Source organism: Taeniopygia guttata, chromosome 5, assembly GCF_048771995.1.
Source record: "Taeniopygia guttata chromosome 5, bTaeGut7.mat, whole genome shotgun sequence".
NCBI classification, from domain to species: Eukaryota; Metazoa; Chordata; class Aves; order Passeriformes; family Estrildidae; genus Taeniopygia; species Taeniopygia guttata.
This window is the reverse complement of record NC_133030.1, coordinates 34,052,298-34,080,106: the sequence shown is the minus strand read 5'-3', so window position 1 is coordinate 34,080,106 and position 27,809 is coordinate 34,052,298. Positions and strand designations below refer to the sequence as shown.

At 34.2% G+C, this 27,809-nt stretch overlaps 1 protein-coding gene across 8 annotated transcripts in view; it reads right to left on the bottom strand.

The window, feature by feature from the left end:
- The window catches only part of FMN1 (formin 1), a 172,622-nt gene that overhangs the window by 37,672 nt on the left and 107,141 nt on the right, over positions 1-27,809 (bottom strand). For all 8 annotated transcript variants that reach the window (XM_030274542.4, XM_030274539.4, XM_041716679.2 and 5 more), the window contains 6 exons: positions 26,299-26,360; positions 24,044-24,132; positions 19,252-19,381; positions 17,676-17,822; positions 14,663-14,722; positions 12,598-12,718 (listed from right to left, as the gene is read on the bottom strand). In XM_030274542.4, coding sequence (XP_030130402.4) covers positions 12,598-12,718; positions 14,663-14,722; positions 17,676-17,822; positions 19,252-19,381; positions 24,044-24,132; positions 26,299-26,360 — 609 coding nt within the window. The remainder of the gene's footprint in view (positions 1-12,597; positions 12,719-14,662; positions 14,723-17,675; positions 17,823-19,251; positions 19,382-24,043; positions 24,133-26,298; positions 26,361-27,809) is intronic.

Below are 27,809 nucleotides of genomic sequence, written 5' to 3'. Positions count from 1 at the left end.
ATGCCATGCCAATTTCTGAAAAACTTAATTTCATTTGCCAACAAATTTTAACAGGCCTAGAACTTCTGGTAAACTTAGTGCATTCCAGTGTTCCACATTAAAGATGACAGGAGGCAGAAATCAAAATTAAATTACTTTCCATTTAGCAACTGAATTTGTGAACCACTACAAGATCTTTCTTCCACAACTTTTCATTCCCAAGAAGCTACATTTAGATGGAAACTTATTTTGGAATTAAACCTAAGACTTACAGTTTGACTACACAAACTGTGTTCACACCATATTGCTACCACCATTAAACAAAAATTAATGTAAACCTGTGGAAATGGAAGCTGAGCCTGTGTAATTAAAATGTGCCATTATTTAAATTTGCAATGTAGTGTAAAAAGTCAAGGGAAGGTTGAAAACAGATGCATACATTTTACTGTGCAAGTAGTATTGTGCTTGGACCATCAGGATGTACTGAAAACAACCATAGCTTTTCAACTGATTGAGAGCAGAAATACATTTGGTCAATTCTTATAGAAGAACACCCATTCTCACCCAAGACTAAATTTTAATTTAACAACCCTCCAGAACTCAAAGTGCAGGTTGTGTAAAATGGCCTGGGCTGCAGTCTAAGTTTATCGTTAATCTAGTCTTGTATCCAGTAGCATATGACAAACCTTTCAAATGATTCAGAGTAAAGTTAATGGATATTGTTTGTATGCCAGATAGCATGCTGAATGGAGTGGTGATTTAAACATACTAGATGGGGAAAGAAAGTCTTTTATTACCTGCTCAGTTATGTGTCTTTAATAATTTAAATTCAGAAAAAAAAATCCAAAATCAGGGATATTTATATGACAGCTTAATATTATTTTCTAATGATACATGCTGCTTATCATTAAAAAGTTGACCTTTTGACCTCTGTGACTGTCACAATACACTGACTGAAATGTGTATATTCCTAATATTTATGTTTACAGAATTAGAAAGAGATTTCAATCAACAAAATTGTAACACTACTTTGGAAGACAACAGACATTAGAATTTTTTAAGTGGAAAAAATCTAGCAAAATAACAGAAACAACATTGTAAGTTTCTGACTGTACGTTTGAACAATGTTAACACACAGGTTTGAGACCTTTTTTTTAATTCAGGTTTGAGACCTTTTTTTTAGTTCAGACAAATCTACAGAAAATCATGAGGCATTATTTAGAAATTATTTTGGATAAATATAAAATGAGGGAACTGTAGAAACATTATAGTACACACAATATGTTCAGACATTTGAAACACAATAAATTACAGTCATTTAAGGCTGCAAAAACTGCAAACCAGTATTTCTTTTATAATACTCTCATATAAATTCATATTAATCTGTACAGAATTAAATTTCTATGAATATGTATTAGACTAATATGCTTGTAGGTACAGTAGTGTCTAAAAACACTCAAATATACTCTAGAAAGGAATTTTCCCAAACACATGGTCTTGCTAATGCATCCTCTGAAGCACTGAAAGCTTCCTGCATGCTTCCTACAACTCTAATAACACAAGATTTAGAAAGGTTACTCAGGTAAGTCCTATGTATTTAAGTGACCAAGACTAGGATGAACTGTTCCAAAAGAAAAAAGAAAGCACACATACACCACCTTTGGTATGTTTTTTTTAAAATTGAGATTACTAAAATTAACCTTAATAAGAGGACAAAACAATAGGAAAATCTGGATAAGAAATACCAACTCATAGAGCATATAGGAAAAATATTTATTTGGATAGTTAACTCTTAAGAAGAATCCTAACACCCCTAACAAGATGATCAATATTTGGAATGAGGGGAGAGGAACAGTAAGAAGAAAGGCACAGAAATGAAGAAAAACAGGACAGATAACACAGAATAAGTGAATCAGGATGCTAATTAAAACTCTAAAAGTTTGAGATGAAGTGGAATGAGATGAGATACCAGTTTCAAATGCTTAAAGTGATCTTGAAACCATGAAATTGAAAGACAGAAGTCAAACACTGGAAAATTCTAATAATTTACACTACTGTAAAGTCTGAAAAACAGCAAATTTGCTTGGGGATAGATATAACAAGAAATGATGGAAGTGTGTTCAAAGGAATCACAAATCATATACACAAAAACGTATTTTGAATAGGAAAAAAGCATTTAATGACACAATGTGAAGTTTTTTTTAAAATAACAGTTGTGATGACACATATTAAAGTCAGGTGGTCTTTGTCAAGCTGCTTTAGTAATAATGGTAGAAGTCTACCTCACAACTGTGTGACCTACCTCAGTTCTACACAATATAAAAAAAAGCATTCACTGAATTTCCTGTTATATAAGGTTTTGTTTAGTTGTTTTATTATTTACTTGAAACATAATGTTAAAAATGTCATGCCAAACATTATATAAAAACACCTCTAAAACTGGATAGTCTAGTTCCATAAATTGCTTTGATTTTCCTTGCTAAAACTACTATAACATGAGGGACTCTTACATCTAGTCTTTATACTTCATTCTCATTCACTACAGTACAAAACTTTTCTTATTTGAAAAAAAAATTACTTCAGCAAAGCTTTTATTAGAATGATTTGGAAGTAAAGAATCTTATCATGCATTCCTTCTTTTAAATACATACTGAAAAGCTGCTTTCTGAAAAAATGTCTTTCTGAAATTTTGAGGAATCTGAGGGAATTCTGAAGAAGCTGACAGCAGTCACACCACACATACAATTCTCCTCTCACCATCTCATTCCAAAATAATAATTTGGGAAAATGAAAAACCTGTTTCAGCATTACTGAGTTCAAACAGATGCAAATTCTCCACTAATGTAATAAACTTTTTATTCTTTTCCTGGGTATGAGCAGTATGTTAGTGAAATTGAATGTAATATGCTATTTTGAAAATTGTTTATGTCTAAATAAGCAATTGCAAAAAAAAAGGGAAAATACAAGTGTGCAAAAGCATTTGAAAGCCCTTACAAATTGTTGGATGTACATCATGCTTCACCCACTACAAATCTTGGCCACAGAAATGGAAAGCATTAGCAAAACATTAAAACAAAGCTGGAAACTGCTGATTATCAGTTTGCCACTGTCTTCAGATTTAATGCAGTACTTGGCTCAAAAAGTTCTTTAAAAAATCCCCAATATAAGTGAAAATATTTACAAAATAGAATGTCTCTCACTTAATGCCTATTGGGCAATAGTCTTAAAACTCCACAGACACTTGTAAATCTGTCAAAAGAATCATGGCCCATAAACAAACTTTCACGTAAAGAGCATTTCTGTGTCAATCAGACACAATTTGGATTTTTTTAAGCACCATTTTTAAAGTAAACTCAAAACAAGAAATAGTCTGAAGTTGATAACAGTAAATTACTAACTATTTACTCACCAGAACGCACCAGTAGCATTTACAGGAATCAGCCTGACAGCAAAACCAAGTATCAACACCATGAATTCCTGTAAACCTGTCACTGACACTATCCCCTATGAGTAATGCCTCTGTGAAAGCTGCTAAAGCTCCCTGCTCCTGTCTGTTCAGAGCATGGCAGGTTATACTGCCAGGCTTGCTCTTCTACTCAGTTACAACACAAGCATATCTTTGACAGAAGGATTACACTGACAATTCTTTTTTAGAGTTCTTACCTTTTCTGCTTCAAAGAGCATTTGAAATAATACTGCAAATGAATTCAGTGTAGTGCTAAATAACCCCAAATTTCTGCATGAGCGAATCCATGATGTTTTACAGTGCACAAACCTGTTACGCTACTTGGATCTATATGCCCAAATAAAACCCTAATAAACCTTGGATAAATTTCATAAATTTGTATTATTCAGCAAGTGCTATATCATTTTCTCATTATTTAGTTCCTTCGGTATCACTCTATTAATTTTCTTGCTTGGAAAGAACTTTGCAAGCTAAATGAATAGTTACAGGTGGAGATGCATGTTTACCATTGGACACTGCTGCAGGATCTGGTTATAGTCTCCTGTTATTACATGCACTTAGGTACCTACTCACTGGAGCTGTTCACATGGTATTAATTGAATGCTTTTTGAACTATCTACAGCTATTGCACTTCTGTACAAACTTGCACGGTTTTCCTTTCAGAGAGAATTTTAAATAATGTGCAGAAGGGAAGAGATTAATCTTGATTCTGTGGGAACGTGGTAAGAATTTTAACAACTTCCAACTGCAAGAGGTTATGCTGCTACTGACTCAGAAAAGTTTCAGAGAAAGTATTTTATTTGCCCTTTTGGACACACATTGATAATCAGTACACATCAATAATAGGATCATACAAATGTTCAAGCACTGCCACCAAAGTCAGAGCAGGGCTGACTAATATGGAAGCCTCTGAACAAAGCAGAGATGGAAATGCCATGAAGTTGGGTGGGAAGTTCTCTGAGACAAAACTATCTGAGAAAAGCATAAAAGGGCATCAGACTGTGGTAGCATACTGTTCTCAAGCTCAGTCTTTATTACCTTAAATGAAAGACAACAATTTAATGCAAAAAAGTGTTAGCACACGTAAAACTAAATACACCATTCTAACCTACTAATTACTTGGATAGCTACTGTTCTGTGAAGATATTTTCAGCTAATTTAAAAGAATAAAAGTCCTTCTATATAAAGTTATTTTCTTCACACAGTAATAATGCCTTTTAAAAAAAAATAATTCTGAGGATAAAAGATAATAAGTAAAAAGTCAGTCTTTGTCTGAAACACATTTCCTCATGACACACAGAAACGTATCTGTTTAGGTGCTCTAGCTGTCACATATACACGATATAGAAAAAACATTTCAGTGATACATCCTAAGATGTGGAAAATGAAATAATTGAATTAATGGCATAAAAAACAGTTTGCAAAGTTCACCTGTTCTGAGTGAGTCAGATATCTTGACAATTCTCACAACTTTGATCAGATATTTCTCCTTTGTCTTTTGAGGGGGCTTTGTTTATTATAAGTTCAACAACATTTTTGAACTTCTAGAGTTAGTGATGGCATACAGAGGAACTGTCAGGCCTATATTAGTTTCAACTAACCTAACATTTTTTAGCTCCTTGTTTGGTGAAAGGGCATCAACATATTATACAAATAATTTAAAAACCTTTCTGCTAAAATTGTTTCCCAAGAATACATTTAGCAAAATGAAAAAGACTGCTAGTAAAACTAAATATTTTTCACACCATAGCAACATATCTGAGCCTCTGCTTAATGTACTCCTTCTGAAATGGTAGTTTACATTCAGAGCACCCTTCAGCAGAGAAGCACAGTGCAAGGGACTGAGTAGTACATATAAATGATTGTAATGACTAAAGCCTTGTAATTTTCCAGTCAAGTCTTTGAAAGATTCCTTTAAGTGATTCAAGCATATGATTAGCAGAAAATTTTTGTTAAGTGTCAAGATCCAAACATACAGAACTCCACACATCATTAAGATCTGTCAAGAGTGTAGAACTGTGCACTAGCAGAATCTGCTGAGAAACTGAAACATTTCCCTTTGTTCTGAACAGTATAAAAAAAAAAAGAGTATTTTGAAACTGAAGAGTCTTGTCTGGGTAATTGAGAGGGACACAATATTTTTAAGAAACAAGAATAATATTTTCATCAGATGAGCTAAGATTTTTACAGGGCTAAGCAAAAAAAGGACCTTTCAAACATTTTATCACTTATTGTACTGAATAAGGGATCAGACATAAGAGAATTGGGCAACGGCTGAAACAGTTTATGAGCTGAAACTGTAGAAGCCAGCAAAGTGATCTGTTTTCCTTTCTATTGCTGTATCTCTGATTTTATGTGCAAGACAGATCATAAAGTTGGATCTAATTAATTCTTCCACCAAGTAGGTAGAAATATGGTTCAGCTGGAGCATTCAGCTTACATTTAAAATAATGTAAATTCAAAAACCAGCAAGATTAGCAGGACCACTTCCCCAAATGCTAATTAGCCCCGCTATTACTAATTTGTACCCCACAGTCTGAAGTAATGCACTTTCAATCTTTGATACATGACTGTCTCAATTCTAGCCAAAATCTGTCCTGTCTCTCACTGCATACCTCCACAAAGGGGAAAAGCTGATGAGGTCCATAAACACGAAGTCACCATTCCTCCCAACACCAGTATTTAACACTCTCCAGACGACGTAATCCATTATCCATCATAGCCATTGATAGGGACAGTGTTCCTCCTGTTCCCAGATGTACACTACCTGCTCCCAGAGGTATCCTTCACAGTTACACAACTAATGCTTAACATACACACATTTATTTATTTATTTATTTAAAAGGGCACGCAAAAAAGTGCACAGAAAATCATACGTGTGGTATTTCCCAGATCCATTTTAGAATCTTAACATTTGCAGAATGATTTTTAACAAGAAATTTCCGAGAATTCTTTTCAAAGGAAAAAAAAATATAAAAAATTAACAGCATGCCATTGTTTATCCAACTGAAAGCCTTCTCCCTGTGCCTTTGTGCATACATGCAGACATCTGCTTCCAGGGAATAAAGTTTTCAAAACTATAATTTCTTTTCTTCTCTATTCTATATTAGAATGTTTAAATCATTTAAACCATTCCATACTCTCCTTTTTTATTAAAACCTAAAAAATCTAATTAAATTTTAAGAAATGATCCACTTAGAAAAATTTACACTAAATGTATTCACATACAAACATTACCAGTGGAACACTGTCAAAAAATTAGTTTTATTGTAAAATAAAATCCTATGCACATATAGGAAATGCATTTTATATGCCTGTGTTGGATCTTTCTAAATCAAAACAAAATGAAATATTTCTCATCCTGCTGAGGAAAGAGACTGTTCAAAAAGTGGTCAGAAAACTCTGTGAATGAAAAGTGCCAACTCTTGCAAAAAAAAAAAAAAAAAAAAACCCAAAAAAACCTTTTCCTGTACAAAGCTATTATTTGCTCTTTTCCTTACACCATTTTGCATTGCCTCAAAATAGATAATGTAAATATTGGACTGTGCAAAAACAGTGAAGTCACATACAAAACAATATGCTTATTTTATGCTATTACCTAGAGAAATAAAACATGCACCTATTTGGCTCCTCATGTTCCACTACCCAGTTCAAATTTCTATTTGTTTGCACTTCCAAAATTTTAAAGAACATATAACCAACAATGAGAATTAAAGTATGTCCTGTAAATTATCATACAACTTCCCTGCTCCTGTTGGGAAGATTTTTTGACATGTGTGTTAGACAGACATTTCTCTGACAAAAAGTCCCTCTTTCAAATTTGACTTAAAACATTTAATTTAAATTAGTCTAAGGCTTCAGTTGGTTGAAAATATTTTAGAAGAGTATGTTTGATACTTTTTGGAATACTATCCTCCTAATGAATATCAATAATCTTTTATCAAGACATAACTATTGATCCTACAATTTATTTAGAAATTTAATATTCAAAATTGATATAATACTTAGAATTTTATTGATGTGATCCAGTAAACTTACTGTCTATCAAGCAACTCAAACAATAGACAAACCCCTCAACACAGTAATTCTTGCACTATGAATTTTTACTGTATCATGATTTCATTAAACTCTAGTCCACAGAACAGACTTTACCATAGGCTGTATTATGTATGAACTAAATCTATAATTCCACCTGAATAAATGATAACCATCAAATTAATTAATCTCTAGAACAAAACCAGGCTATAGTTAATTAGTGGACATTTTGTTGCAAAACTCTTTCACTTAGTTTGAAGACTCTGATGGGAAAAGACATTTAGGAATTTTAAATTAACTTCTTGGAATAATACCAATCAAACTTTTCTGCTTTTGTATGTTTTCCTATTGATAAATATATTCCTTTCTAATCCTTAATAAATCCAGATGTTTTTCAGTACTTTAAATTTGGAAAATCAAGAGTTTTAGTCTGTATGAACTGATTATTTTTATTTTTTGCAGTTTCCTTGACTCTATTTAAAGTAATAGTTGCTAAAAGCATCAAGAATAAGTGACCCTTTTCAACTTCCATCCATTCCTTATTTCTAAATTCTCTTCCATGCTTTGCAATAGAATGCTGCACATAGCTACCTGAAGAAGCACTGAATGAGAGCAGGGTAGATGCAATACTTTATTCGGTCTAATCAGCCCAGCTGAGAGACAGTGCTAGAGTGACATGACTGGCATGATGTTTGTTAGTCACATCCAGTCCACTGGACCTCTTTCTATGAAAAGACTATATTTTATAATATATAAATATATATTAATATCTGAAAAGAACCTATTTATAGTGTCATGACATTTACGAATGAAAATTAAATGAAGCATCTGAAGAAGAGGCAGGAGAAGCCAGGTATGTTCAGCCCTGTTTAGGGAAAGTGGGCAGGGGATCTAGATTTTCATGTCAAGTATCTAAGGAATAACTAGAGCGCAGGCACAGCTAGACCTTTTCAGGAATGCACATCTAGAGAAAATCGAGCAACAGTCCCAACTTGCAGCACAGGAAATTCTCACATGGGATAAAGAAAAATATTCAAGACGGCAATTAAGCACTGGAACAGGTGCCCAGAGAGGTGCTGCCATTTCATCCTTAGATTCAAAACTGAGATGACTTGGGCCTGTACAGCCTGATCTAAATACGAAGTTACTCTTGCTCAAAGACTCTGGACCACAGTGCCAGATGTACATTCCAACCTAACAAACTGCACTTCTCTATAATTTTGAGGTATTTGTAATGCTTCTGCATAAAAACCAGTGTGAAAATGGCCAACACAACACTGTAATTTCTCAACTTTTCATGCACAGATTTATTTACTTCCCTTTTAATCTTTTCATAAAGATCATGCAATTTTACAACATGGAATTGTCATAAACTTAAGTTTTGGTGAAGTTCTCCCGTTTAAATGGGGAAAAATTTGGGTTACATATTTATGCAAGGCACAGATCTGCCAATATCTAGGTTAAGAGGTGCCCAATAAGAAACCATGTCTTCTGTCTTCAACTGACAATCGTATAGCAGATCCCTAAAGTCTTCTTTTTATTTTAGATTATTTATTTTTTCTGTCACACACGTGCTTGCAAACACCTACATATATACTCACACACACAGTTAAGTTCATAAAAATGTAAAACCTATATACAGTACTGAAAAAAATATTAGTATGAAAATTGCAACCAATATTTCTGCTGGTGGCCATGAAAGTAAAGGAAAGGAAAGGGTATGTGGATTTTCAATGGAATCAGAATGTTACAGTCTCTCGCATAATAAATTTAATTAATTATGAGAAACAGAAGTGACTCTTGAAAATCTTTAGTATGGACCTGCCTTGGTTTCCATTTTTAACAATTCAATAAATATCTTTGCCGTTTCACATGTTAAGGACAAGAATACAAAGAAGTTATAATGAACATCACAGAATACTACATGAGGCATCTAATATTGCTTCTTTTGAGGAACAGAGCAGCACAAAATTTTAAAATTTTATGTACTGCATTGCAAAGAAGAGGAATGAGCATGACAGATGGAAACAATCTACAGGGCAACTAATTTAATTAAAATTGTTCAACTTTGGACATAAATTAATAAAAGAATTCATGGTAAAACTTATACTTGTCTATCAAATTTTGGTAAAGTGGCTTTCTTTCTGAATATCTTCTTATGATTATGTATTTAAAACATTATGTGTTTATTCCAGAATACCAATTTCAAGAATACCAAGTGTCATTGTCCAAATTAGAAGGTAAATCATGTTTGGTCACAGGGAAATTAAAACGTGGGAATCATTCATTGCCCCAGACAAGGAATATGATGTCTTACCATCTTAAGCAAAGCAAAGCCTTTTCTATCCATAACTCTACATATTAACTGGAAAGCTTGCATGTGTTAAATGAATAAATGTATCTGCTTATACTGTGTAATATTTGAAAGCCTTGGAAATACACCAACAGACCTGGAGTGAAAACCTGAGTTTACAGATATTTCTTCTATTTGTATGTTAGGGTGGAACCAGATTTCACCCTAAAATTTTCATCTTACCATCTAATATTCACTACTTTCCCCTTAAAACCCTATATTAAATGCATATTTTGTTTCTCATTTTTTTTAACCCAAAACACTCATGATTAAAAAGTTTGTTCTGGAATATGTTTTAAAAAGGTGTTGGATTAAGGTTCTCCAAAAACCTTTTTGAATTCTTGAGTCTAACTTCACTCAATCCCTTCAGAGTAAAGTTAGCCTGTACCTTTAAAGTCTAATCTGAAAGATTTAAAAATAGCAAATTGTATGGAACTCAATCTGTTTATCTGAAAAGGATGAAAGGGTTTGTACTCCATCTAGATTTGAAATTTTGGTTCCACAGTGTCTAGGTATTTCAAACCAGAGGTTTATACCATGAGATTTACAAGACACGACACTTATGATAATTCCATCCTTCCGATGTTAATATCCATGCCAGAAACATAAATTAATGCCTTGATAAACAAGTAAAATATATTTTTAAATATTAAATGACTACTAATATGAAAAGTAACGATCAAAATTGCCATTTCAATTCCAAGAAGTGATATGCTTCTTTTTTTTTTTTAATCATTCCTTACAAATCTCAGAAAAAAGGGAAGACACTAACAGGAACATTAGTTCATTACCTAATGGCACAATGCAAACCTCTCTTCCATTTATTACCTTTGTCTCATTCCACTTCCAAGGTAATCAGCTCGAGACTACCTTAGCCAACAAACTGTGAAACAAATCCAACGTACCCTATAACACAGGCAGCCCCCGTTAATATTGTTCAAATTATTTACATCTGAAGGGCCGCGCCTGTCTGGATAGCTGGGCCCGACGCTTCTCTGGACTTGGTTTCTGCTACTCACATCTGTTTCAGCTTTAGACTTTCACTGGTATTCTGCCAGCAGCCACAACTTTTTAATGGCTACAATAAACTACAGAGACTCATCAAATCTTTGTTGTACGTGTTAAAATTATAACTTCTTCAATTAAAATTCTGATTTAAAAATTAACTAGAGCATTAACCAAAGAAAAAAATTGAAAGTGAATCTTTGAAAAAAGATAAGTTCTTATATAGGCGATTGTTTTTTTGTTTAAATGTAGGAGAAATAATCACAGGAATGCTTCTTAGAATCTGTTGTATATTTCTAAGCGATAAAATAGCAACATCTGAAAACATTTCCACAACCTTTTTGGTTTCACATCTTTGCTGTCATTAACTTTGTATCTTAATTGGTTTGGCTGGCTTTAACATGCACCTTTACAAAGAATTACACAAACAACCTCAAGATAACAATTTTTCTAGATTTGCTATAAATACCAACAACAGTTTAATTAAAAAAAAAGAAATCAGTGATTTCAAGAAAGCAGAAGTTTTTATTTTAAAAGAGTTCAACTTTTCCTACTTGTTGTTTGTGTCTTTGCAATGTAAAACAAATATGATGTGAATGCCCCAGCCTCAATGCAGCTCCTGTACGATAAGATGTATGACAGCAGGACTACATGCTGGAAAAGTACAAGATCAAACACAGATCATGTTTCTGCAAAAACTAGCCCAAAAGAGGGCAGGCCAAGGGGCTTACAGGGCCAAGCGATGAGAGGAGATAGAGCACTCACTTATGCCTGGGTCGAACAAACAACAACTGATACTTTCCTACCACTATTAACCTTTGAAATTATCCTAAGGATGGCAGTGACCTAATCCAGCAATTCCTAGCTGTAAGGATAAACTATTTTGTAACGGTTTTCAGCGCCTTACATTGAAAAAATTTGAAAATAATTATCTTGTTCAACTCTGATTATAAAAAGTCTGGTGCAAACATGTAAGTCTAAATGTAAAAGTTTTTACGTATTTTTATGCAGATTCTCTTCCTAAACTCAATCTTCTACACAGACCTTAGTAAAGTACAAACTATTCTATAACAAGAAAAAGGCTTAAATATTCAATCATCATTTGCTGAATTTATTTTAGAAAATTGCATGTAGCACAAAATAAAAAAGAAACTGCTTGCAATACTTAAGAGAGCAACCCCTCCTACTTTATTTCCACTCAGTACCTTGATTGATAGATTAGTTGGGTTTCTGAGCCCCTCTTTATAATAAACATTTTTAAATGTTTATTTTATGTCCCAGGGTGAAAATATTTTGAACTGCAGCTTTCCATTTCCCTTTGCTCTGCCTTGGCAAGCTGTGTTTTATTTCTACATTAATAGTATTCAACTCTTTCTTGTAGCTTTTAAATTGTTTTTATACAAGTACTGAAGAAAGTATTTATGTTATGGAGCTAACAGATATCTACAGTTAAACACATAGTTCTGGAAAAGCCAGAGAAAAATTCACACATAACTGAAGGAATATTCAGAAAGATTTCTTCAGGGGCCTTTCCATTGTAAAAGGGAAAATTACTTTTCAGGATCTCCACTTTCATTTTTATTAAGTCATGAGTTAAATTTTTTTTCTTTCTAATTTATGTGAGTAATTTGTGCCACAGTGTAAAAAATCTAAATGAATCAACACTATAAACCTAATTAGCAATAAGAAAACCTCATAAAGATCACATTTTAAATGGCACTTTGTTGTTGGCAGAACAAATGTGAAAGTTCCCAGTTACCTTCTAGATCTCGCTTCAGTTTCCTTAAGTCTTTTATTAGGTCTTCAAATTTAACTTGGGAGGCCTGGAAAAAATCCTGTGGTTCTGGTAAAGGAAAAATACTCTTGTCTGTTCCTGCTTCCTAAACAAACAAACAAACAAATAGGCCACTATGAAAATTGAATGCATTTCCAGTGAAATAAGTAGCTTTTTAAAAAGAATTCTCATCTATGAAACAATGTTATAAAATTACAAAAATAACATATTTTAAATCATTCTTGCTAAAACAACATCACAGTCAAGATTAAATACTGACCATTCTGAGTATTGAAACTTCCTTTTAGATGTTGTAAAACAAACTGTATTCAATTTAAACTTTGAAAACATTAAGCACACAACATTTCAGTTAATTTTATGTCAGTAAAGGTTTAGATAAGGGATTACAAGTTTCTTAGAAAACGATAACAGGAATGCCCATTTTAATGCAAAAAGGGATCTTATGCCAAACATTTGTGGTTTCACTCTCTCACAATTCATTAAAAACACACACACTTTATAAGCATAAATTGAAAACCCTATTAATACATTTCCTGAAGCAGTTTACACAGATAAAATACACAGTTGAATGCTTATGTGGCAAATAAATAACAGGGGTTAAAGCCTGTATGGGACCCCTAAGTACATACCTTATTTTTAGCACAGTAAGAAAAAATAATCAGAAGTAAAACAAATAAACAAGCAAGGCCAACAGAAACCCTCCACAAACAACATGAAACAAAACAAAACAAAATCAAACCCCCAGCAGCCAACTAACAAACAACTTTTACAAGGTTCAAAGCAATGGCTCCAGTGGAATTTTAGGAAGTATGTATAAATGGTATTAATATGACATTGCTATGTATAAACATATATTTACTGAGTTTGAAATATGCAAGGATTTCAGTATGTAATAAAGGAAAACTCATACATTGGAGAGCTAATTGTTTAGTGAATAGGGAAATAATAATTTTATTATTATAAAGATATAAACATTTTGGTGGAGAAAGTGCAATGGATGATAATTACACTGTGTTTATCTCCTCCAAAGGAAGATACACTGTTTTGTTTCACAAAATTCCCTGAAGTACAATTACAGTATAGTAGGAATTTTGCAGAAATATTTCAAGAATTTAATTAAATATTTTAATAAATTAATTAGCATAAAAATCCCAGTTCCTCAAAAAAGCCCAAACCAACAGAACCATTACCAAGAGAAAACACAAGAAAAAAGAAAGAGAGACAAACAAACCAAAAAACCTTAAAGAAAGAATACTGGTAGAGATCTACATATCTCAGGGCTAGCAACTCATCAATTCAACAAACTTATTTGAGAATTAAAAAAAAGAAGAACAAAAATAGAAAATAAATTACAATAGTTGGAAATCATTGTTAAAATAATTTAATAGCAACATGTTAATTTAAAATACAACAGTTCAAATTTTCCACTCAGTAAGTTTGGCTATTGCAAATATGAAATATATACATATATTTAATATATGAATGTATATAATACATATAAATGCATATACAAAGGAGTATCACATCCAATAGAATGCAACTCACAGCAGCATTTCAACCCCTAACTTCACCCCCATCAGCTAACTCATCTACTTTAAAATATCAACCTGTCCTTGCATTTTTTTGTCCTAAGAGAGAAATCATGCTTCTGCCTTCCAGCATTATGACATCAGAAGAAATTTTACAATGTTACAGCCACCGAGATGTAATAAGGCAGGGGTGGAGTGACCACCTGTCAGTTTGCAGCAGTCACAGGTGACTGCCTGCAGTGGTTCCCTCAACAACCAATGTAAAAATTTACCAAGTGTTATCTTGAAACTCATAGCAAGTTTCATGCCTATTGAGGCACACAACTATTAAAGAAAGCAAAAAAAAAAAAAAAAAAAAAAGGATTTTATAAGAAAGAAAAAGAAATGTTATTTTCCCATCACAGGTACTATGTTCAGATTTCTATAAAGTTGTTACAAACCCTTTTACCACCTCTTAAAGAAACACAGTTTTGGGGAGGCTGATAGAGCAAATCCTTTACCTTATCACAATGGCGTAGGTAATATATGACGACATAATCCACAAGATTAATACCATTATCCTAGGAAAAATTCAAAATGTGTGATTAACATTCAATGTGCGAAAATGTACTCTATTTAAAATTAAATGAATTATTATTTTATATTGCTGTGAGAAATAGGATTCACAGTACTTTTTAGTCTTAGGATTGCTGACCAAAAAAATTTCATCTTTTACAACATCAACTTCATCATACCACTACTAGATTCAGAGTTTATTTTGTTTTTAAATACCAGGCAAAAGTACATGTAGAGAAGAATACAGGGGAGAAGCTTTTAACGTAACAATAGGAGGAATTATAGAAAAATAACATCAACTCAAATAACAATATTATTCAATAATACTACTCTTAAACATACTATCAAATAAAGATTACAGTCACCTCAGATACATTAATGTGAACAGAATTTCTTGATTCCTATATCCTCAATAATCTATAAGGAAGATCTGAAAAAGGCATAGATACTTTACATATTTTATTCTAAATATGAAATCAGATAGCATTCAACCAAAAAGTATATTTCATGCCCTGTTACCATATAAATATGGATTTTAATTCTCACTGTATGGAATGTTCCTGCACACAACTGTAAACAGTATTTTATTTTGTTACATGTCATTGGGTCAGAATGGGCCAGATGAACTAAAGAAAAGTTATACATTACATTCAGCAATATAAAAGAACTATGATAAAGGGAATTATATCTGGAATGCCTTTGAAGTTTTTTGGATGTGTTTCCATATTTTATATTGACAGGTATCAGAACAAACATTTGTATGTGAACAATGTCTGACTTCCTCTACAGAGCTGCCTTGTCTATATGAGAGTCTGCAGCAAATTATATTTTATTAGTATCATACACCAGAAAAATTCTTAACTAAGTAAGTCACTGCTGTCATGCAGAAAAAGCCACCCTGCATGTTTAAGAGTATTAGAAGCCATTACTGGCAGGTCAAAGAATCTCTATAAAAAGTAATTTTCTAAGCTCATCTGACGATAAATTACTTTTATGTAAAATAAGAGGTATTCAGCAGTGGCTAAATTATTCTGTCTACCAGTAAACTGTAAATAATTTAAGGAAAAAGTCTTACATAGTTAAATTTTATATCAGTTACTCCTTTTCATAATGCATAATTTTGGAACAAGCTAATTCAGCCACATTGGAAAGTCCCAGAGATTATTAAAATCTATGAAGTTCATAAGTAGACAAAAGAGTAACACCAAAGCTAGCAGTTCTATTGAGAAAAGTCAGGCAAAGCTGAGATTTACATTTTTCTTCAAGGCAGCTAGCCAGCCAACTAATGCCTGAGTAATGGGAAACTTGGCCTGCTTCTAGTTAAGCTGCTGTTTGTACTGTGTCTTGTCCATGCAGTAGCATTGGGAAAAAAGTGGTTATTTGGAACCATCACAGAGAAGATAAAAGTAAGAATTAGAATCATGGAATCATTTCAGTTGGAAAATACCTTTAAGATCATTGAGTTCAACTGAAAATCCAGCACTTCCAAGTCTTTCACTTAAACTATATTCCTAAGGGCCACCTCCAGGGTCGTTTATTCCTCTACCTCTCTGGGCAGCCTTATAACCCTTTCAGTGAAGAAATTTTTCCTAATATCCAAGCTAAACTTCCCTTGAAAGAACTTGAGGCTGTTCCTTTTATCCTCTTGGTTCATCCCACCTGGTTACACCTCCTTTCAGGGAGCTGTAGAGAGTGATAAGGTTTCACCTGAGCCTCCTTTCCTCCGTGCTAAACTACTCCAGCTTCCTCAGCTGCTCCTTGTAAGACTTGTGCTCCAGACTCTTTACCAGTTTTGCTGATCTTTGGACATGCTCCAGCACCTCAATGTCTTTATGAGACAAAGGACTCAAATCCTTTGGAAGAAGCTTCCATTAAAACACTGAACAATTCATTAAATGTATTTCTATACTTCTTTAATGATGATAAAAGTAAAACAAGTAAAACAAAATGCTCCATAGATAAACTGTTTTGCTGACATTGGCTGTCTCACAAATGCATTCCTGTGTACATGAAGCATAATAGGGAACAAAAGCTTAAAATCTACATCTCTTGTAGTCAATAAAGCACTTTGCATAAGAAAAGCAGAAAGAGTGTGAGGAAAAAAAATCTAAGTCTATACAACATCAGCAGAAAACTATCTCCTATTCTTTGCTGCTTCCTACATCCATGTGGTGTCTAGGTATGTTTTGGCAAAGAATGACTTCGAGCAGTATTTCCATCGCCTACATTACTTAACACCTCCTGCTCTGCCCTACTGAAATAAGAAACAAAGTATTCTCATCTCAGATGGTGTCTAGCCTTTCAGCCTTTGATCCTAGCATGACTAATCAAAAACCTGCTAGTGCTTCTCAATTTTTTACAAAACAATTTACTGCCATCTATAAGCATTTTCTCATGCATGCCACTCAAACTTCATGTCCTACATCCATTTAACTGACAATTTAAAAAAAGACTGAAAGTATCTTGTTGGGTGTGACATCTCTTTGATCCTTATACATAATTTGTTAGTGTATATACTATGATGAACAATTACCAATATTTTGTTTTTAAATCTGATTTTTAAAGAGTTTTTATTTACACATAGAAGCCTTCATTTAAGAGCATGAAAAAAGAATGGGGACATTTACTGAAGAAGACTTGAGCAGTCTGTGGTCTCTCACTTCTCTCTACCCGACTGTTATTAAGTTCCTGCTAATAAAAGAGACACACAGAAGTTCTCAGATAAGGTAATTATCCTAGTAGTACTGAACAGGAGAAATTAGATCTTCAGGAAACATATACATGTGCCAGAGAAGGAGGTGAAAAGCTAAGAGAAAAAAAGAATGAAAACTGTATAAAGCACCTTGCTTTTTCAAGCAAGAATAGTAAGAAATAAAAGATTAACTTCTCACAGATTAAGGAACAATAAAAAAAAAATCACTTCAGAAAAATTACCTTTAACCAAACATTAGTACTTACTCTGCTTTTGACATCCTTTAGTTTGGGGAGTATTTCCAAACCAAACCCATCAGCTTGACCTCGGGTCCTATTCCCTCCGTTCATATAATTTCCAAAAGCCAGAATCAAGCCTAAAATTTCCTTTACACTTTTCATGCTCAGCAATGCCTGGAAAATGGATACTGGTCTGTAAATTTGGTTGACTTAAAATTTTTAATTGCTAATAAAAAATATTAATTTCATTTTATTTTTGCTAAAGTTTTTTTCTTGCCTGTTTTTACCTTGGTAGCTAAGGAAAGCTGAACCTGGTGCAATAATCAAAACTATTTTTAGACTTTATCTCTGTAAGATAATATGTTTAATGTAATCTACACTAAGCAAATTATATGGCATCAAATACTATGTCAATGACAAAAAGATTAACGGAAGATTTCTAAATGTTCTCAGAAGACTTCAAAAATCTTACAGACAAGGAGGTGCTTTATCATGAGTTTGCATCATGCACAGTCAAATGGAGATGTGCTATTTTTGCTGCCACCAGGTTAGACTCAGCCTGTCATTCAGTCTGCTTCTCATGGATCTGAAAATTCACATTCCTGGATCCATACTTAATCCAGATATAAGAGAGCCAAGGACTAATTGATTACATGCCTCAGAATATAAAACAGTTCTAGAAACACAGTGTAGAACTATTAAATTATTGTCAGCTACATATAAAGACATCTGTCAGTTGACAATCTGAGGCCACAGGCATAATTCTTAACTATGTAGCCTTATACACTGGATAAATCAGTTTCAATGCCAACTCCTTATAAGTGAACTGGAAGCAATACAGCTTTCCCTATCTCATACAGCATTGATTCTTTATTTATACCTTCTTTTGAAAGGAAAAACACAAGCAACTATTTCTATTGCAAAGAAATCCAAAGGGGTAGAGCAAGTGTACTCTGTGAAAGCAAAGCTAATAAAAAAATAATCTTCACATTAGAAAAAAAAAATTACTACTTTTCTGGTTAGGATGTTAGACCTTTAGGCCACTATTTAATTTCTCTCATAATTTTCACCTTGTTCTACTTTTCATAATTTATTTGTTTTATTTTAAAACCTTGTCCTTAGTCTTTCATAGTGTGGAAATATCAGGTAGAGCTTTGTCCCATACTAAAAATTATGCTGTATCAGGGTTACCAGAAATTAAGAGATGCCAAGGGAAAGTAATAAGATAATGAACATGACAAGCATCTATTGGCAGTAACAGTGGTATACAAATAAAAGGCAGTTTGCAAGGCCCTGTACTATGCTTGTCTTATATTTAATTCCTACTTAATGGAGATTATCCATTATCTAACTTAATATGGAAAGTAGTAAAAATCTACCATTTAAATACAAATAAATACCTATGTAGTCCATGGGGCATCACACACAATTAACCTTCCTGCTTCCCTCTTCCTTTTGTTCTTTTAAGCAGTTAAATATTTACTACAGTTTTATTTCCTAAAAAGCCAGTAAGTAAGATCCAGGTTCCTCACTTATGGTATAAAAGAAGCATAAATATTCTAAAATATATTTAAATTTTAATTTAGCTTTCACTAGGATTTACCTTGGAAACACGAGTCACAATATCTACTTTGCGGTGCACTGATGTGATCCCTTCAGAGAAAACCGACTGGAAGATAATACACTGAGCTCGCTCTGCAAAGTTGGGGATTTGAGACAGCTCATACAGAAATCTGCGGGGAAAAAAGGACTATTAATGAATCTTTATAATTCTTCTCGTGGGGTACATAATGGATCAAAGTCTGCAGTATCATGAAATATACATGCACTCTATCCTATTCCAATCAAATCTGTCAGAATTTATAATTATTATATTCTTTATGCTAAGAATGCATTAAAAATCCTATTAATGTCAAGAAAAAGGCAAGACATTAATCATTATCATATCAACCCATTAACTATCATAGCACAGTAATAAACAGAAGACTGTCAAACTTAAATCATCCATTGGAAAAAAAAAAAAAAAGGGAAAATCTACATAGCACTACCTAAATACCAACTTATGCAGTCTTGTTTCCCTTAAAAATGTGCTCAGAAATACAGAACTCAATATATTCCTCCAAATTTATTTCATAATATAAGGTTTCTGCCACCAGCTTTCTTCTGATTCTTAGCATCAATTTTCTTTTTCTAATTTGCACCACACTTTTAATCATATAGCAGCATGTTTTATGGGAATACACCTAGTTGTGTATTTAGCTCTAAAATACTTTGAGAGCATATCTGCCTTCAGTCACTGTTCAGCAAAGTTACTAAGTCTTCATCTGCTCTATATCTGTCCTCACAGGTATATATTCCTCATGACTCTGATGTAGCTTTTTGTCTGTTAAGTTTTGGTTAAAATAAATGGAGGCATATTCAACAACCATAGTTCAGACCTCAAAAAATGAAAGCATCCCAAAGGCATGAGTAATTCCTCCCTTTTCATCAATTTAAAATAGAAGAGCTTGGCTAATAATACAAGAAGCTCTAGCATTTATTATAATAATAGTATATAACAACAATAATTTGCTCTTAGGTTTTGAATTCAAGATTTCAGAGATACATAAGCTTTCTTCAAATCCAGAAGCAAGCTTGTCTTTTGCTCCAATATCACTTTAGCATTATTATTCTAATCTCCTGTCTACAGATATCCTTCAATTCCCCTTAATGCAATGCCATAAAGATTTTTTCTACCTCACTGCATTATAGGAAATTTAGGAAATTCAGTATTCAATTTATTATCTTGAATTCTTCTTAAATTATTAAAGCCAATATACCAAATTTTTCCAAATAACTTATTTTTCACAATAAATAATACCAGTATGTTTAAATCTGCTTTATACATTTCTCATGCATGCTAGGCTTTGCTGAGTACATACTGACTGTTTAAAAAAAATCAGCAGAATTCACCTGTGGCTGGTGTGAAATACTATGTTTTAATTGGGATACCATTTCTTTGTTTCTTTTTCTTTCTCGCCTGATGAAAAAACGTATTGTGAGAGAAGGATCAGGGAGGCCAAGCTTGGCTTTTAGACTTAAGAAGTGGTAAAAAAGAAATGCCAAGCTGGTATTAATAAAAATGCTTCCTATTGGGAATGAATGGTATTGCCAGGAAAAAAAAAAAAGAGGGCATTTTGCACTTTGTGTGAGAGAAACAAAGGAAAGAAAAACCAAACTGCTTCATTAAAGTTCTAACATACATACAATTAAAAAGTTTAAATTTAAAAAGTCAAATGACATATTCTTGCCTTCCTGTGAAAAGAGAACTATTTCCCACATGGCTGACCATTGAATACAATGTCATTGTGCTAAAAGAGCATCAGTGTAAAAAGATGGCTCCAGATTCTGGAATTTAGGGTATCCAAAGTAAATATCCAGATAGAACACTTATAACTGAAATCTTTCACAAAAAGGAATCTTTTGTGACTACAAATGTAGCAACTAATCAAAAAGTCATAGCATGAAACTATGGCTGTCACAGAAAAACCACCAATTCAGAAGGACAAAACTTCAGAAGAGAAAGAACCATTCTTATTTCAATTTTACTCTGAGAAAATGATGATTTTGACTTAAAATAATGACGATGTGGCTGGATGGGTTTCTCATCACTATAATTCTGATGGCCTAAAATAAACATAGCAAATATGCTGTACATCTCCATGAAGTACATTGTACTCCTCTCTTTCAGAAACTGTAAATAAAAAATGCACTTGAAAACTCCTTTAGCCTACCAGAATCTTGTAGTTAAGGACTAGAGAGAATTTTCAAGCCAGACATATTGTTATGGTGTTAGTGTAAGAGAGCATTCTTGCAGAAGATGGACAAGGAAGGCTGATTCTAAGAAGGTAAACTAATTTTAGATCACATTTATCAGCATTTGAAGAATATAAAATTTTGAAGCAATTTTTTGGGAAAAAGGTGTATCTAATCCTGCAAGCTTCTAAGTACAACAGAAGGGTTTAAACTGAAGTCCAGGCAGAGCAGTCTTCAAAGAGAAGCAAGTGGCATTACTAGGACAGGGATTATAAATCACTCTCTGCTTCCCAAATCAAACTCCATTCAAACCAGTACCATATTTTGTTACTATTTCCTTTATTAGTACTTATTTCACAGTGGAGAAGCCTACACAGACAATATACTATAACTAAATGGGGTGTCTTGGAAACTAACTATAGCATCTATATCCTGCTAGCAAAGCCCCAAACTGTGGCAAATTTTGCATATAAGTCTTTATAATGGCAATTAATATTAGCATTTTAACAGCTATTATCACGAAGCATAATTTAGGAGGGGTATTGTTATATATGTTGCTGTCATACTTCCAGTTTGTGCCAAATTTAACATACAAGCAAGACAAATAAAAATCACGTGTGCAGAAAAATGTCAGTGATACCACTGAAGTTTTTTATTTGTCTGGTAATCCAAGCACATAAGAGTTCCCTTTAGACTTCAGTGAATTCAAATCAAAGGTTTCACTATATGAATGACTACTGTTAGTACGTGCAATCATTTGATAAATTATTTCATTTACACTTTTGTTCTGATCCTCATTAAAGACAATACACAAGGCTTATGCCCCACAGCAGATATTTTTAATCACACATACAAATTTAGCACTTGTCTGTCTTTAACCTTTTATGGGGCTAATAAGTAAAGCATAGCTCCAACAAATCTCCAGTTCTGCAGTTAGGTTGACTTAGAGGCTGACTGACACAACAAAGCCAGGGGCACACGATCTACTGCGTTTTCAGAAAGCACATTATTTTGAAGGTCCAACAAAATTTACAGAAGTGCATAAAGCAAATTGTTTGCCCCTCAAGCTACCATTTAAAAAGCTAGTTTTCTTAACCTATGTAGTTTAATTATAGGGTAAAAAATGGGACACTTAAAATTTGCAGAAAGAACACTGAGTAATAATTGATAAAAAATTAGCTTTTGTCTTTGATAGTACTATTTCACTCTGAACCACCAGGCATTAACTGCTTCATTTACAGTTCTTATTTATGGAACAATGATAGTAAAAACCCAACTTTGTATTTAATTAAGATTAACCTCTCTTCACTATAAGCTACAAAAAAAGACAACCTCCTACAACTCTAGAGCTCTACAAGATTCGTATTCTCCAGAAGACAAAATGCATTCATATTAATTTAACTTGGACATACAGAGAACAGACTGCCAAGGATTCAAGCTCTGGAAAACATCAGCTAGGCACACAATGTATCCTTATGCCCCAAGCCAAGGCAATGAAAGCCATGGATATAGGATGCAAAAGTAAGCCAGTATATAAACTTTACAGATATTTGTCTTCTTCAGACCTACTAAAAAACAATAGCCTCTCTTCATCAAGAGTAAGATAATAGTCTTATCTCCTAATATTAGCCTACTCCTTAGTGTGCAGTCATAAATGAGTGTCTAGCTGTCTTATGTAAGGAGAAAAGAAAAAAAATAATCTGTTCTTCAGCACTAACATTTTAATGGGAAAAAAAGATAGGAAAATATAGTAATTCTGACATTAATGAATCATATACCATCTCTATTTCAATTCTTCCTCCCCCTACCCTTTTCTTACACCAGAGACAGCAGAAAAGACAAGAACAGAGAAGATGGAAAAGGAAACCAGATGACACATAAGCCTCTGGGAAGGAAGAAATGAAGAGGATAAGAGTACAAAAGAAAAAAGCAGTGAAGTAGCAGAAGACAAAAAACACTGGCAGGCCAACATCTGAAATCAAATGCCTACACAAATATAAAATTCAGGATTATTGTTCTGTTCATAAATTCTTGAGGATTCTTTCACATCTGTCTAAGCTGAATTAGAACACAGGGAGCAACACTTAAGTTTTTCATCCTAACAGCTGTCACCGGCCACAACAATGGCAGGAGAAAAACTGTGGCTTCAGTCTTTTAAATCTTCAGTGAAATTAACCAGTGTACAAGGTGTCTTTGGCCACAGGATCAACTCAAACCCTCTGTTCATGCAGCTTTTTCAAATAATTAACAACCAAAATCAATCTTTCCCTGCTTTATGTAATGTTAATTTAGTAATAAATGCTCTAAATAAAGGGTAAGCCTTTTACAAATGTGAGAATGGGAACAAAAATCCCTACTGATTCAAGGCTATGTATTTTATCAGTTGTGGTGGTCAAAGTTGATGTGACTTTGACATGACTCTGTCATGTCTGAAAAAAGTTTTGTGATAATGGCAAATTTTTCATCATGCCTTGAAATACACAAAGCTTATAATTTTAGAAAAGCTTATAATTACCAAGAATTATGTATCAAAACTGCTTTCAACATATAATCAAAGGACTACATTATATAATTACAAACTATTAAAAAAATAATCTTACTGTTCTGGTTTATCCAGAAGCTTCAGTTCCTCCACTTTTGAAGTCTGATAATATTGCTTGATTTTCTCCAGTTCATCCTTTTGTGCTCTCTGAGTGAATTAATATAAACTAATTAGTTACTAATGAATAAGAAATTAATAAATTACTACTTTGCCTGTTTTTAGCAGGCAACAATTATGTTTTTTTCACTTAGAAACATTTAGACTATGCAAAAGAGTCATGCTTAAATATCTATGATAAATTCCTTCAGTGCCTTATATGCCATTTATCACACAGGACCATCCCCAAGAGTCCCACCATGTGCCCAAGAGTATTTTCCAAATATCTTCTTGAACTCTCTCAAGCTGATTCTGTGACCACTTCTCTAGGGAGCCTGTTCCAGTGCCCAAATACACTCAGGGTGAAGAACCTTTTCCTAATACCTCACCTAAATGTCCCCTGACATAACTTCAGGCCATTCCCTCAGCTCCTATGACTGTCACCGCAAATAGAAGCTCTTCCCCTCTTCCCCTTGTGAAGAAGCTGCAGGCAGCCATCAAGTCTTCCCTCACTCTCCTCCAGGTTGACAGGCCAAGTGACCTCAGCTGCTCCCCATATGACTTCCCCTCTAGATCCCTCCCCATCTTCCTATCCCTCCTCTGGATGCTCTCTAACACTTAGTAACTTTGTTATGCTGTGGCTCTCAGAACTGCCCTGGAGGTGAGGCAGCCCCAGAACAAAGCACAGCAGGACAATCCCCTCCCTTGCCTGGCTGTGATGCTGTGCCTGATGCACCCCAGGACACAGGTGGTCCTCCTGGCTGCCAGGGCACTGCTGACTCTGTTCTGCTGGCCATTGACCAGGACCCCCATGCCCCTTTCTCTCCAGTGTTTCACTCCCCAGAGTCGCACCATTCCAGGTGCAGAATCTGTCACTTGCTTTCTTTTAAACTTCATGCAGTAATTGCACAACCCTCTGATTTGTCAGGGCCTCTCTGCCTTCAAGGGAGTCAATGGCTCCTCCCAATTTAGGATCATCATCAAACTTACCTATACCAATACACATTCCAGTCCTGCATCCAAGTTGTTAATGAAGATGTTGAACAGCAAAGGGCTTAGGATAGAGCCCTGCAGAATGTCACTAGTGACAGGTCATCAGTCTGATGCCTTACCCCATTCATTATAACTCTTTACACCTAACCCATGAATCAATTGTTCACCCACCACATGATGTGTTTATCCAATTGTGTCTGATGGACATTTTATCCAAGAGGATATTGTGGGAGATAGCATCAGAATCTTTACTGAAATCCAAAAAGATTACATCAGCTGGCTTCCTTTGGCCATAGAATCATCAAAGATGTTGAGCTGAAAGGGATTGTTGAGTACAACTCCTCGGCATGCACAGGACACGTCAAGAATCACACCATGTGCATGAGAGCATTGTCCAAACACTTCCAGTTGACTGGGACCTCTCCAGATTCCCAAGAGTCTTCAAAAATCATCAAGAAAAGGCCTTATAATGACATGACCCAGCTCTTTGAATATTCTTGGATGAATTCCACCAGGCCCCATAGGTATATAATCCTGAATTATAGGATGAATTCCACCAGGTATAGGGATCCAGCTGGAGCAGCACATCCCACAAGTTCAGAATTGACTGGGAGCTGATCAATCTCACAGTCGTGGTCATCCAGCTCAGGGCACTGGGAGCCCTTCAGCCCATCTTCGGTGTTGAAGACAGAGGCGAAGAAAGCATTAGACATCTCTTTGTCTATGTCTCTGTTTGTGAAGTGGCCATCCTCATCCTGCAACCAGCTGATATTATTTTTATACTGCCTTTTGCCATTAACATATTTTAAAAAAACTCTTTTTATTGTCCCCCCCCATAGTTCTGTTCAGCTTCAAATCCAACTGAGCTTTGGCTGCGCAAATTTTTTCCCTAGAGTGGCAAGTAGCATCTCTGTATTTCTCCTACAGCAGCTGACCTTGCCTCCACTGGGCCTACACATTCGTTTTTGCCTTGGCTCCAAAAAAAAAATCCCAGCTCAGACAGGACAACCTTCTTCTTCAGCTTCTTGAACTCTTAAATTTCAGAATAGCCTGCTCCTATGCCTGCCCTTCATAAAGTTGTATTTTGAAAAATAATCTGCACTGATGGACCCCAGAACCTTCATAAGCATTTTCTCAGGGAACTCACTAGCTCCCTGAGCAGCCTGAAGTCTGTATCCAAAATACTTCGGTGATAAACCACATTTTTACCCCACCTTTACTTACATTTTCATATAGGGCTTCCAGTGTCTCCAGATCTACTACAGAGTCATCAACACACAATATAGCTGTATAGAATACAAACACAAATTAGACACTGGAAAACGTAAATCAAGACTTCAGTTCTTTTTCCTGAAAAACGTACCACAGGGTTCTAACCTAGATACAGGACATATATGTTTCCAGTTAATTTTTTTTTTTCCCAGCATTTCATTTTTGTTCTGATGTCAAATCACAGCACTTCTGCAAGAACTATAAACTCTGTCTCAGGAGAGTAGAGTTCTACTTTTTCTCTCCAATATAATCAGCAGCCAAAGATGTGACCAGTCAAGCAGCCAGTTGATTGTGTAGCTGGCCAGGCAGGAGAACATGAGAACAACTGATACCAGACAACAAACAGAACAGATTTCATGTTAGCTTAGAAGGCTGGATAGGAAGGAATTGAGAGTGAGGGTATTAAGGTTTCCCTGTGTGCACAGGAAACCAGTGAGCTATGCTTGTCTAGGAGCTAGAAATCTTGGTAAGCAGATAAGCAGACAAACTTTCAAAGTTTGCAAGCTATAAATTTGCAAGCAGAAAAGACCGTGCTACAGTTTTTAAGTTATCTTCTACAAGTTCACATTTAAGTTAGCTTTATCCAATAGAAAACTGTCCACATGACAATTTACAGATAAATCCTATCCAACACCACACAGACACACATGCAGTACACTCTTCAGTGATTAATTATGCTTCATAACTAAAACTGAGAACTCTCAAAATGTTTCCTATCTTAGTTCCAAATATTACTGCATTTGGAATATATGACATAGGTGTTTCCAACATTCGCAAATCCCATACAATTTAGGCTATTGGTATTGATATTGGAAACTCTTGGTGTTGGAAAATTGGTGCTGGAACTCTTCTGAAAACTAAATGGGATTGCTTCATGTTGCTTTCTAGCACACTCTGATGTTAAATTCCAGTAAGCTGAGAGATGCACAGTGGAATGGAAGTAACTCTGGATGTTTAAATTTTCTAAAACTAGCTTTTCTTCAAAATTCATAAGGGGACTAGGCACAATTTTTTAACTCATGACTTATGCTTATATATTACTGAGAACATTAATCCTGAAAGAATCAAGCACATAACCAGTGAGACGTTATTAGCTACTATGTGATAACTTTTAATTCAACTGCATTATATTTCCTCAAATGATCCTTGACTGCTTATGAACTTAGAGGATTTTAAAAGCTCTTGCTGCATTACAAATGCATGTTTGAAAGGGGCATGGCACACATCTTTAAATAATTATTTAAAAGTAATAAGCTTTCGCCTGCTCTACCACCTACCCCATGATTTTACATTGTGAAATTAACCAGCAGGCTAGTAAATTTTCTGTGGCAGGCTAATTAATTTTATTAAAAGGTCCAATGACATTTAGAATGCTTTAAAATTCTGCCTGTCAATTATTATTCCATCTGTTGACATTACACCTAAGTTAGAAGTAAAGAATTACACAGAAGACAGTATAAATG